This window comes from Aspergillus luchuensis, chromosome 8 (assembly GCF_016861625.1).
Source record: "Aspergillus luchuensis IFO 4308 DNA, chromosome 8, nearly complete sequence".
Taxonomy (NCBI): domain Eukaryota; kingdom Fungi; phylum Ascomycota; class Eurotiomycetes; order Eurotiales; family Aspergillaceae; genus Aspergillus; species Aspergillus luchuensis.
In genome coordinates this window covers 2,225,279-2,237,314 of record NC_054856.1, presented here as the reverse complement: position 1 = coordinate 2,237,314, position 12,036 = coordinate 2,225,279, and the positions used below count along the sequence as shown (strand labels likewise).

Sequence of the window (12,036 nt, the reverse complement as noted above, 5' to 3'; positions counted from 1 at the left end):
TTACAGGGCGAAAGGGCACCCCCCGTATGACCAATACCAGCTCAGCAGAGCAGGTATTGTTACCTCTGAGGACTCGAGTGTTTTAGTGACGTCTGCGCAGTACTAGTCTGGGCGATGTTTGCGTGTGATGTTCTGGCAGCCTTGCCGGCCATCATCCCCAGGCACTCTGGCTGGCCGGAACGTCATCGACCACCAACAGTCCCCAAACGATCATGGAGGAGCTTGCTGCCTAAAGTTCTGGACTGAAGAGTTGTGAGTAAATGCAATTTACTGGATAGAGGAACTTGCATTCGCGAATTGAGAGCTCAGTCAAGATTTCTCTCACTTTTGCAACTTCTACAGGCGAAACTGGTGTCGACTTCCCGGAACTACACTGCCCTGCCATTCGTCGGTCTTTAATCAGCTGCTACTTACCTACGGAGTACTACTACTAACCTACTTCTGGAAGGATCACCGCTAGCAAGTTCGACATTGCTGAGGAGCTTCATGCTGCTACGCAAGCTGTTACGGTAGCTACCCAAGAGATCTCGCACATCCATGCTTGCTATCATCAATCAATAGCAAATGCGGATCCTAGTTCAGAACACTATGTCTGGAACGTCCACCAACAGGAACAATATTCCGACTAGACTGGAAAGGGTAGCCTTACGCAGTCTACCGACTCCAAACGAGGATCGTGATCTAGAATAGCCAAACCATCCCCGTGCCCAACGACAGAACAAGATGATTGATTCACAAAGTGAGGCGACAACGGCTCTGATATGGATATAATCTCTGGATGAATAATCTCGGAGAGCGCCGATTCCCAGAGCACAACCTTGGTGGATAGCGAATTATGGATGGGCCAGATTAAGTGTGGCTAACGAGAAGTAAGTGAACGGCCAGATAAAACTGAAAGGTAGGGTCTAAGCAACGGGGTTTTCAGAACCCCCGGATCGGGGACTGTTCGAGGCAGCTGCGCCACAGGGGAAACTCAGTAAGAGTTCACTTTCACCCTCCATCCACTGCTTACCCCGCTTCTTCTCCCACAAGGCTAGCGCGGTGTCCGCTCTGAATGGCACTTAGACAATTCAAGACAATAGCCACAAGGTTCGATGGCAGAAATCCAGAACGCACCAAGACTGCGTGAATTATTTGACTTGCCTCATTCTGTTGTGAAGTCCTGACTGGACAGATGTTGAAGGGCCTCTTCCCCTGCCCCGAGTTCAGCCGATGCACAGCAAATTCCGCAGTAAGACTCGAGGCAACAGCAAAGGAGCAGTGCTGCTCTCTTCCGTGGCTTAGTTAGTAAGGGATTAGTTAAGTAACGTCACACACTACTTACTCTCCCAAACACCGCCTTCTGCAGAATCAGAGGTATCTGCATCGGTCCGTCAAGCCCAAATTGACGTAGGAGCGATGCCAGATGTGCATTGTCCGGGTTTCTCATGGTGGCTGTACCCAGACAGCTCATCTCGTTGCGATTTCTTGACAACCGAGGCACTACGACAAACGGTTTGTCCTGGACTTGAGCTCCAAGCTACTCGTAGTGTAGAGGTAGCAGCTTGCCTTCCAACATGTGCTCCGGACAACTGTACCTGGCTATCGCCAATCACCATCTATCCAGTAGCACATACCGTTATATGCAAAGTCTAGAATTCGCCACTCGGGAGCCAGTGCTTAACGAATCAAGTCTATCACAATGCATGAATCGGCATACGACTTCCGCAACGTTCACGGTACCTTTTCTGAGTCAGTTGTCTAGACTGGGAGGCAACTAAGCCACACCATCATTTTTTGGAGGCTCTTTCTCAATACTCTGGAAGGATACCCAACACTTGATCGACTGCTTGGGTAGCTATTGAGTGCCCCCGACCGTCTCGCTCATCTCACGTAAGATGCCGACAGAAGACATATCGGAGGGAACACGCCAAGTTACCTCCGTTGCTTGACTAGACGGACATATCCGTTAAAGGACCATGGTCCGATGCATTCTTTGCCCTGGCCTTAAACTCTAACTTCGAGTGGATGTCCCGTTACTTATGCAGGCAATGAGTTTCATAACAGTTGCCTGCCGCGCCCCGTCGTTCGTATGCTGCCACTAAATGAACTCCGTTGGGGTGAATAAGTAACTAAATTACATAAAAGAGAATAAAATAAAATGAGAAGAAAAAAGGAAAAAAGAAAAGGAGAGAAGGATGATTCCACACTTCCCACTGCATATACCACCCCCCTCCCCCGACAACCCAATCATCATGATCATTTACTAATCCCCTACAGGCCATTCCAGAACTACATCCCCCTGCCTTACCTAGTGATACTTCCTATCTACTAATACCAGAGCGTACCAGTTATACAAACCACAAACTCTATTTACCACCTCTTTCAGGTATGATCTTTGCGATCTTTCCACGACAGAATTTACATCTCCGTAACCATTGAGTTCTGACGCTCCATACCAAGAAGTAGGGCATAACTTAGCACTCTCATCACTGCTCAGCCACCATCAAGTGAGGCATTCGTTGTCTGGGAGTTGTGAGAGGTGCAGTGCTGCAGTCCGTCTTGCACAGCCACGAACTATGAGGTCTTTGGCATCGAAGGGTGCATGACATTGTAGCGATGTTACAGTAGCTTCTCACTGTCAAGGAGACTGTAGCACTGAGCCCTGTCCCTGGCTGTTGTCTTGGCTGGGTGGGGAGCGATCTACATCGTACTGGAAGTATAGTATTATCTATATTGTGTTGTTCGGATGTACGGGGGCTTAGAGCCTCTTGATTGATCAATGTTTGGGAAAGACACCATCCCAGCTATGGAAAGGAGTTCGTTTCAAGCGCTATTTTATTTGAAATAGGGTCATAGTACTTACACCCCAGAAATATTATTGCAGAAGCGGCTACTGAGAAACGTCACAATAAAAAAACAGACCCATCCCTCATTAGTCATGTAATTCATAAGCAAACATACGCCTTGCAACTCCTCCACGTGGCATACATCTCCCATGTACCATGACTCCCTGCTTGAACGATGTAAAAGGATTAGAGAGCAACGTGATTATAAATCATAAGCACGCAGTCGATATGTAGCTGATGACAAGCTGATACGAATCCAGCGAAGGCATCAGGAAGCCTTCGTAGTATCCCCGATAGGTTTGCCCATATACCACTGGGTAAATGTTTTGAAGGCACTGGGATTTCCGTGGCTGAAATCATACAGTTTGGTGGGGCGTATAATCAGCTCTTGACCCTGGAAAAAGGCTTCAATTACTCGGGCGTGTAAACCCATGAGCGAGAACACCAAGACCTGGAGTATGAGTCAGTGCCTGCTGGTCACCAAGTAGATGACGTAGTATTTACCGGTGAGACCATTGAATGTATGTGCTTTGCTCTCCAATACTGCTTCAACATGATTCGGAGAATTGGCATCAACTCGCCGAAGAGAATTGTGGAATCCGTGGCGACCATATTATTGTAAATGATCGCTTTAACATGTGGACAGGCAAGGTCCTTCGGCTCCGCGATACTGAAGCATCCGAACTCTGGTTGCTCATCCCGGTACAGGCCGATGTTCCCAAATGCTGAGTCCCCGATACTATATAGTATACGTTAGTGAGTATCCTCAATCCGGGAGTGGAATCCTTACCATTTTGGGACCCAAGGGCTTCTATACCCTTCACGTTTGGCTTTTAGGTTGTAGTAGCTGATGTAAGAGTCAAAGTGCATGTCCATCACGTATGCGCGATCATAAGGACGGGTGAAAGCAGGGTCTGTTTCATCATCTACTCCGTTATAAGATCCATGAAGGTCATCATCATTGGGTTCTGGAAATGAGTGGTCCGAATAAGGCGCAAAATAGATCGGCTTATCTGATGACATCTCGTCTAGCACCATGGAATCGACACTGATATTGATGTTCTCTAGTTGCTGCAGGTCGAACTCATCAACTGCTAGGCTCTTGATATCCAGCGCCAAGTCCCTCAAAGCCACCCGCACCTGGCGACGGGCCGGAGATTCTGCAACGCGTGTCATAGTGGTGGAGAATCAAAAGGATTTTTTGATTTGTGAGGCCGAGTAGTTGATCTACATAGAAAACGACGTGTGGATGAGTGATGAAAAGGGGGATTCTGTGCTCTCTTATGTTGTTCCTCGTTTCCATGGACGTCGCAATGGTGGTGTTTCCCCTTTGGGTACAGCAACATTGGTTGCCGAGTAACCACCAATCAGCGCTCTCAGATTCACAGCATCTACTAGTAGTAGTAGTAACTCACTTACACATACGCAGTCAGTGCTGTTCAAGCTCCACATATCCAATTCAATCTACTTCTGTGCCTTCAATGCTAACTATTCACTTGACGAATGTGACTTCATTGAAGGATGTGTGTCTTACTTCACTCTATTGGCCATGTCCGTCATTCAATTCGACTACTAGCTAGCAGTACTTATCTGATACCAGCTGATGCTGCAGGAAGATGGAACGTCTCTTGCATTGCTACCTTTACCCTTATTGTTTTATACCAAACACAGGGTGATTGGTTTGTCCTGCTTGTCTTTCTTACCTACAAACTCATATTGTCAATGCTCACTGTTATCGAGCCCCAATAGCGTCGACCAGCGAGAAGTACTCGCAGCCAGCATACGCACATTAGGAGTCATGCTAAGAATCCCTCATTGGCTATACTAATGCCTGTGCTTCTCTGTGACTCGAAAAGGACATTGGAAGCAGTGCCAGATTGTCATTCCTAAATCTGAAATAGAAGGGCATAACAAGAACGAACATAGTTACCGCAAGCCCCTCCCCTATCGAGTCCATTCTAGGCAAATTATACCTTGTCTGTTTCCTCCAAGGTTATATAGTCTTTATTCATACTCGCTCAGGGCCCTCATTGGCTACATTCATAAAAGCATATCATGATGCCCGACCTACCACGCAAACTACCTAAAAATGCGCAAGAATGGGAGGATGCCATGGATGAAATGGAACTCACAGGCAAGACTGTACACGGTGCAGAGCTAGCCTCAGCCTCGAGGATTGAATACAAGCAGTTTCTTCTGCTTCGTGTACTGTGGGTAGGGCACCACGCAACAGATCTGCCGAAAATGCTGCCTGGCTTCAATAGATGGATTGCTAAGGCGGAGAAGATGCTAAAAGGTTACAAATCATGGGATACATACTGTCAGAGTTTCACGCGCCCAGATGCTGGAGAAGGAAACTTTTCAATTGCCCGACACTACCAGCTTGAGGTTACAAACACCAAGGATGATACTGATCCACTGTCACTTGCAACTCCTATTGCACACCGGACACGCTCCCGTTTACTGAATCGAGAGCTTGCCAAAGACTACTTGGAAACACCTTCAAAATCAACTAACATCTCCACAGTATTGAACATCGAAGAACTTCGTATCCACGATCCGCTTGATGATTCAGAAACGCTGGTTCTAGAAACCCCGATCTCAGAGATCCCAGAGACTCCGAGCCCCTTCCAGGAAGTTACACCCGACTCCCAGGAACCGGACAATGTGTTATACCCTCCAACCAAGGATGAGCAGATTGTGAACTGTGCTTTAGTCATCTTTCTGAATGCGCTGACTGTACCCTTCAAGCTCGCCAACAACTGGACCTTGCACAGGAAGGCTTTCAAAGCTATTTTTGATAATGCCAGTTTCGAGGCAAGAACTGACGGCTATCTGGATGACCGTCACGGAGAAGCTCAGGCCATTATCGAAGTGAAGCCTGTCAGACGATCCATGAAATCAGTTCCTATCCAAATGCAAGAGAGCGCCCAAATGGTAGCATGGATAAAGACTGATTGCGAAAAGCTGCCAAACCCAATAGATATGAGGTATAGTGCCCTTTATTCCCCAGCAACTTCTATATTCCGTCTCTAAAACAACAGAGATGCTGACCGGAGACATAGGCACTTTCTTGTCGCGCAGGACCGACATGAAATCTACTTGGTAGTTGCTCAGTACCATGCTGACTACGTCAGGTACTTGACAGATAGCAAGCATGGCAGTCAGCGCCCATCTTTCATGACTATGCATATGTTTGGCCCTTGGGATACGCTGGAGTTATCACACATGAAAAACCTCGGACCTATTTTGCTGGCGATTACACTTCGCGCGGATGCTGAGCTCAGGAAAATCAAATCAGGCTGAAGAAGATTCTTTTTTGCAGCGACGGTACCTTAATTGCCAAGTTGTGTTCTCAACAGTGGCCTCTGTCAAACTACGAGTGCTACTTGTAATACCAACTGTAGTAAAATTTGAGTTCATGTACCCTCTCCTCTCTCAACAATGTCATACTTTGTAGCATTGTGTGTTCCAACTTGCAGTAACTGAATATACTGGTATCTGTGTCGAACCTACAATAAAACAAATGTCAATCATCTTGACTTGTTCCCTTCCCAAACCATGGCAGGTTCCAGATCCAAAAATTGTCATGATAATTGTCAGAGATAATATATATATCAGTCAAAGTACTCAGTACGACCATCATCAAATTGTGCTTGTTCCAAGTGTTATCGGACATAGCTCTGGACATGATTCGTGCCAGATAGTATTACTGGAATTGTGATAAAGGAGTCCTGTGGCACAATACTATAATGTGTTTGATATACACCTAGTGTGTCCGGTCTGGCCGGTCATGTGGTCTCAAAGGTTGTACAGGCATAAGTAGTCTACTTTAAGGCATTCTCTTGTTAAACAATGCTTGATCGGGATAGTTAGAGATGATAGAGAGAGATTTGCTGATGGAAGGATACGGTTTAGAGGTGGTACAAGTTTGATTCTTCTACATCGTCTTCATTGTAGAGTGTGTGGTATATACACAGGATCTCCCGCTCGCAGAAACCAAAAAGCGAGTTGCTTAGTGGGGGTGGTTCTTGTGGTGGCCTGTAGAATGGTAAGTCCTGCTGCTCAATATACCAGAAGAATATAGGGAACGTACGGAGGTGGAAGTAGTACTCCATGCTGTAGCCCAGGATCAGGATGGTACCGATGGCGTGGGCGAGGGCTATCGAGTTGCAAATGATCAGCATCTTTCGCACTGTAAGACTTGATTGAGAGAGTGTACTCACGAGCAGCGGAGGGGTTCTTTCCGAAGTAGCGAGCCTGGTAGCGGCCGATGATGCCGGTGGGCTTAACTTCAGGGGCAGCACCACGGGGGAGTCTGGCGTAGAAGTTCACGACGCGGTCCATGCGGGCAGCATCCTTGGCAGCACCGATCGCCTTTTTTGACAGTTAGTTGAGTTCAACAGGTATAACGCGCGTTTTGTTGAGTTCCCGAGGTAAAGCACGAAAGAGATTGCTCCGGGCGGTAACGTCTAGGCAGGGTCGGGGATGATGAAGGTAGGGGTTCTCACGTTGGGGGAAGCGATCTAAACGTCAATTAGCACTGAATTAAGACATATTCTTGTGGTTGTATCGGTGGTTTCTTACCTTGGGAGGGATCAAGGTCGAGAGACCGCGGCGGGCGATGTAGCTCATCTTGTAGGATCTGTGCGACTCCGAGTCAGAAAATTGTCGGATCAATGAAAAGAGAGACGCAAAATACAGAGCGTCACTCAGGGAATAATCAACTTACCTTGACGCTAGCAGGGGAACTAGGACAATGGATAATGACGGAGAGAAGGAAGAAGTGCCAACGAGAAAGCGGGTTGTCGGAAGAGCGGTTCGACGCAGGGAGGCTCATTCGAGTCGCGCTAAACCGCTTTCGGACTCGTCTGAAGGCCGGCACTCGCCGCATACCTCAACTTGCAATTGTTCTACCGCAGCACCTTGCTCTCTCCACTCCTCCAAGCACAACCTCGCCATCATGTCGCTTGCCAGAGCAGGAAGATTCGCCTGCCTTCGCACGGGCAGGCTCGCCGCCCCCGTCAATGCGCGTTTTGTGTCCACAGGCACCGGTCGAGGCGACCCTTCCCGCACATCCAGCACTTCTGATGCCCCGACTGTTCCTCACACCGAGAGCACCTTGATCCGCAAGGAGAGCCCTTCTGAGGCTATGACCCGTCATCAGCCCGATTACGATGCCACCATTGATCACGGCACCTCGTACGAAATACCCCACCTCGCGCTACAATTGGAGTGGCTAAACTGACCAATCGAAATCAGTCAATTCTCCCCTGTGCCCAAGCGCGTCATGGATGGCAGTGAGCCTGGTGCCACTGTTGCTGCCGCTGTTCTGTCCGGCGCTCCCACCGACCTGCAGGCCCGTACTGTCCGGTATGAAGCTCCATAAATGATATCTGTCGCCCACCCGTATCAGTCGCGCTGATTCAGTGATAATACAGGATCTACCGTCAAGCGAAGCCCGCAACACAGTCCGGAACCTGGCACGGTCACCACTGGAGAATGGATTGGGATATCCTGCAGAGGGGTCATCGCTGGGAGAACCCCCTCATGGGCTGGCAATCCTCTGCTGATTGCATGCAGGGTACCCACCTGAACTTCAAGAGCAAGGAGGATGCCATTCTGTTCGCCCAGAAGCAGGGGTACGAGTACTTCGTTCAGGAGCCGAATGAGCGTCGCTTCGTCCCCAAGGCCTACGCTAACAACTTCGTCCACGAACCGAAGAAGCTCAAGCACATCAAGACTAAATGATTTGGGTTTCTCGTGTGTCATGTACATAAGTGCAGGTCTTTGTTTAAGTTCTGGGTTGTTGCTAGGTGATAAATTAACTTTCCTAAATGTTACACATTTTTTCGCTACTGCAAACTTTTATTGACATAACCTGGTGGATCTCCTGACTGCCGGCGTGCACCATTGGGTTCATATATCGAGTATAGCGCCAAGCGACTCTTGAGAAACTCGAAAAGCATTCAGAAAAAGCTTGCGCTAGTTACCAGTGCATTTTAGAGAATAGCTCGCTTTGTGCCAGGTATCACAAGAGGCATTGGTAGTAAATCTCGATATCCATGTCCAGTCTTTGTTGGTCCTTTAACGAGGCAAGGGCATTGCAGTACCGAAAGTTGAGCCTCTGTACTTTTAACATGCTGTGCCTTCTTTTCATGGCACTTTATTTTCGGAATTTCATTACACTAGCACAGCTAATAATAGTCAAGGGACTGGTAGAATAAATGTCGCTTTGGTATGCCACTCTTTACTTTAGTTGTACGAATGGTGTGAGCTCACTGAGGAGTAAGCCTTTATATATACAGGCGTGCTATTGGTACTTACGAGATGAATAACCGAGGGATTTGAACATTATAGAATGACCATCATCTACTACAATGTTAACAATATAACGCAGTCCTTCCATGATATGAATGATTCGATACTATGCCATGAACTGCTACGAGTAATGATTAGTAGTAGTTGGGTGGTTTTGATGTACTAGTCTGAAGTGGCATTTTAAGAAGGGAAAAATGACTACTAAGTTTCTACATTAAGCAACACGCCTCACAACCCAAACCTCATCCGGATAAGGCTAAATCCTCCGAAAGCACAAGGGAAGAACGGAAGTTCACCGGGTAGCAGATGAGCAGTACTACTACGTACTATCCAGGCACGCAGCAAGTGGATCGTTCTTTTTGCCCTTTCCGCAATGACTCGAATTAGGCTTCAGCGGTCTGGAGAAAGAAACATGGAAATAACGGTCTGCTCGGAATTGTGCGATAAAAATTTACATAAAGGCAATGCCTTATGACTGTCAACTAGACTATATATAAAAAAATGTTTTCCTCACACTCCCACTTTCTCAAAGAAGATAAGCCTCAAAAAAAATATCGTTCGATGATCACCATCCCGGCAGGAACAGATCCGGCAAAAGAGACCGAGCATAACTCTGTAAGAGAGAGAGTGGCACAAGCAAGATTTACAAAGCAAAAGACGCCCAGCCACGGCGGTTTGGAACCCCGCCGCCCCCACCTAAAATTTATTATCGGGACGTGATAAGATCGAAAATTTACCTATCGTCGTTTATGCCTGAAAGGTCCTCCTCCTCTTCTCCCCTTCTTGCCCCTCGTTTTTCTCGCTGGATCTCGTGAAATTGTGCAAACTAGAAACACTCCTTAATCAATAATTTTTTTTTTCTTATTTCTTATCATGTCTGCTGTCAACGAGAACAACCTGGAGGGGGTGAGTGAGACTGTCCTCACCCTCCGCAAGGTTATTGTCAACGAGTCCGAGCCCCTCGCGCGCCGCTTCCGGGCCCTCTTTTCCCTCAAGTACCTGGCCTGCCTGCAGCCTCCCTCTGAGGACACCCTTCCGGCTATTGAAGCCATCGCTGCTGCTTTCTCCTCCAAGTCGGCTTTGTTGAAGCATGAGCTTGCCTACTGTCTTGGTCAGACTCGTAACCCTGACGCTGTCGCGTACCTTCAGCAGGTTCTGAAGGATAAGGAGGAGGATGTTATGTGCCGTCATGAGGCTGCGGAGGCCTTGGGTGCTCTGGGTTATGAGAACAGTTTGGAGATTCTGAAGACGCTGAAGGATGATGCGAATGAGCCTGAGGTCATTAGGGAGACTTGCGACATCGCCGTGGACCGTATCGTCTGGGAGAACTCCGAAGCCAGGAAGGCTGAGAAGCTGAAGCCTAGGTATGACCTTACTTTTCTTTCTTTTGTCGCAGCCAAGTCATTCGGATTGCATGCTAATCAAGTGTTTCTATATGATAGTGACTTCACCTCCATCGACCCCGCCCCGCCAATGCCCCTTGATGCCGCTGAACCCTCTATTCCCGAGTTGGAGAAGACATTGCTGGACACCAAGCTTCCTCTCTTCCAAAGATACCGTGCCATGTTTGCCCTGCGCGACCTCGCCTCGCCTCCTGATCTGCCCACCGCCGTTCAGGCCATCGATGCGCTCTCCAAGGGTCTCAAGGACCCCTCTGCGCTGTTCCGCCACGAGGTCGCATTCGTTTTCGGTCAACTCTGCCACCCCGCCTCCGTCCCTAGTCTCACCGAGTGTCTGAGCAACCAAGAAGAAGAAGGTATGGTGCGCCACGAAGCTGCCGAGGCCCTCGGTAGCTTGGGTGACGTTGATGGTGTCGAGGATACCCTGAAGAAGTTCCTGAACGACCCCGAGCAGGTTGTCCGGGACAGCATTATCGTGGCTCTTGATATGGCCGAGTTTGAGAAGAACGGAGAGATGGAGTATGCGCTGGTGCCGGACTCTGGTGCCCCTGCTGCCGTGTCTGCTTGATGAATTATGCGAACAAAAAGTCTACAATGCCGGTAAATAGTTGCTTTCATGACTCATAGATGTACAATTGAGAATTTCCCAAAAAAAAAGATAGACACCAGGTCTTTGCCGTTTAGTTGTTCGTCGATTCCCTGTGTAACGGAAGATTTAGTATAGGGTATGGGAAAGGGAAGGGCTGGTAGATTGCATACTTGTGACCACAGACACATGTGTAAAACACCGTACTACCTTCATCTGCACTGCGCAGTTGTACGGTGGTGTAGTACATCTCTTTCCGTCCACACTTAATGCAAGTATGTTGAGTAAGGGCTTCGGTTCTTCTGTCTGACGCCGTCAAGGTCTGGACCGCAGATCTTTTCGCTCTCAAGGCAGACGGGAATGCGCTCGGCTTGGACTCGGAGACAATGGTCTGGGGAACGGTGTCTGAATAGCGAGGTAAAAAGGGACAAGGTCAGTGAATGCGACTTTGCAATTTAGGATACCAACAAGGCAAAACCTACCTTTATTCCTAGCTCCGCAGACATCGCAGACAAGAATCTTAGTCGGATCACCAATTGAACCCTCCAATAGAGAGCCGCAGTCAGTGCAGAAGACGAGAGTTCCAATCGCAGACATATTGAAAGATATGGTTTGCGACAAAAAAAAAGTACCAGATCAACCGGAACAATTGAAAACGAATAAATGACCCTTCACTTTTTTTTTTTCTTTCCCGCCTTGAATTTCTTTGGATGGCGGCGGAAAGAAAGGCTCCAGCACGGGCCAATTTTCGAAGGTCCAGCGCGCCATTAGTGCCGGGCGGTGAGGCGCGGCAGCGGCAAGAGAACCGTGCCTGGCATTAATTATTGCATTGGTTTGCCATGGAGATCTTTGGATGATCAGGCGTTTATCGGGGGTGGTCTCTCATTCTCCTTGCTCCCAT

General features: G+C 48.2%; 6 protein-coding genes across 6 annotated transcripts; 3 read left to right on the top strand and 3 right to left on the bottom strand.

The window, feature by feature from the left end:
• Nucleotides 1-3,096: 3,096 nt before the first annotated feature.
• AKAW2_80799S (uncharacterized protein) lies at nucleotides 3,097-4,004 on the bottom strand (the record flags this gene model as incomplete). Its single annotated transcript, XM_041681859.1, has 3 exons — nucleotides 3,097-3,279; nucleotides 3,333-3,567; nucleotides 3,619-4,004. The coding sequence occupies 3 exons, from the start codon at nucleotides 4,002-4,004 to the stop codon at nucleotides 3,097-3,099; spliced, it is 804 nt and encodes a 267-aa protein (XP_041548760.1).
• An 879-nt stretch (nucleotides 4,005-4,883) lies between these two features.
• On the top strand, nucleotides 4,884-6,134 carry AKAW2_80798A (uncharacterized protein; the record flags this gene model as incomplete). Its single annotated transcript, XM_041681858.1, has 2 exons — nucleotides 4,884-5,818; nucleotides 5,894-6,134. The coding sequence occupies 2 exons, from the start codon at nucleotides 4,884-4,886 to the stop codon at nucleotides 6,132-6,134; spliced, it is 1,176 nt and encodes a 391-aa protein (XP_041548759.1).
• A 709-nt stretch (nucleotides 6,135-6,843) lies between these two features.
• AKAW2_80797S (F1F0 ATP synthase subunit f) lies at nucleotides 6,844-7,463 on the bottom strand (the record flags this gene model as incomplete). Its single annotated transcript, XM_041681857.1, has 5 exons — nucleotides 6,844-6,869; nucleotides 6,925-6,990; nucleotides 7,055-7,205; nucleotides 7,340-7,354; nucleotides 7,416-7,463. 5 exons carry the CDS (start codon nucleotides 7,461-7,463, stop codon nucleotides 6,844-6,846), a joined length of 306 nt encoding a protein of 101 aa, XP_041548758.1.
• A 328-nt stretch (nucleotides 7,464-7,791) lies between these two features.
• NUO21 (ETC complex I subunit) lies at nucleotides 7,792-8,579 on the top strand (the record flags this gene model as incomplete). The annotated part of the gene is made up of 3 exons (XM_041681856.1): nucleotides 7,792-8,030; nucleotides 8,091-8,201; nucleotides 8,270-8,579. 3 exons carry the CDS (start codon nucleotides 7,792-7,794, stop codon nucleotides 8,577-8,579), a joined length of 660 nt encoding a protein of 219 aa, XP_041548757.1.
• Nucleotides 8,580-10,022: 1,443 nt separating this feature from the next.
• LIA1 (deoxyhypusine monooxygenase) lies at nucleotides 10,023-11,117 on the top strand (the record flags this gene model as incomplete). The annotated part of the gene is made up of 2 exons (XM_041681854.1): nucleotides 10,023-10,513; nucleotides 10,592-11,117. The coding sequence occupies 2 exons, from the start codon at nucleotides 10,023-10,025 to the stop codon at nucleotides 11,115-11,117; spliced, it is 1,017 nt and encodes a 338-aa protein (XP_041548756.1).
• Nucleotides 11,118-11,229: 112 nt separating this feature from the next.
• On the bottom strand, nucleotides 11,230-11,732 carry RPA12 (DNA-directed RNA polymerase I core subunit RPA12; the record flags this gene model as incomplete). The annotated part of the gene is made up of 3 exons (XM_041681853.1): nucleotides 11,230-11,248; nucleotides 11,309-11,540; nucleotides 11,618-11,732. The coding sequence occupies 3 exons, from the start codon at nucleotides 11,730-11,732 to the stop codon at nucleotides 11,230-11,232; spliced, it is 366 nt and encodes a 121-aa protein (XP_041548755.1).
• Nucleotides 11,733-12,036: the final 304 nt, after the last annotated feature.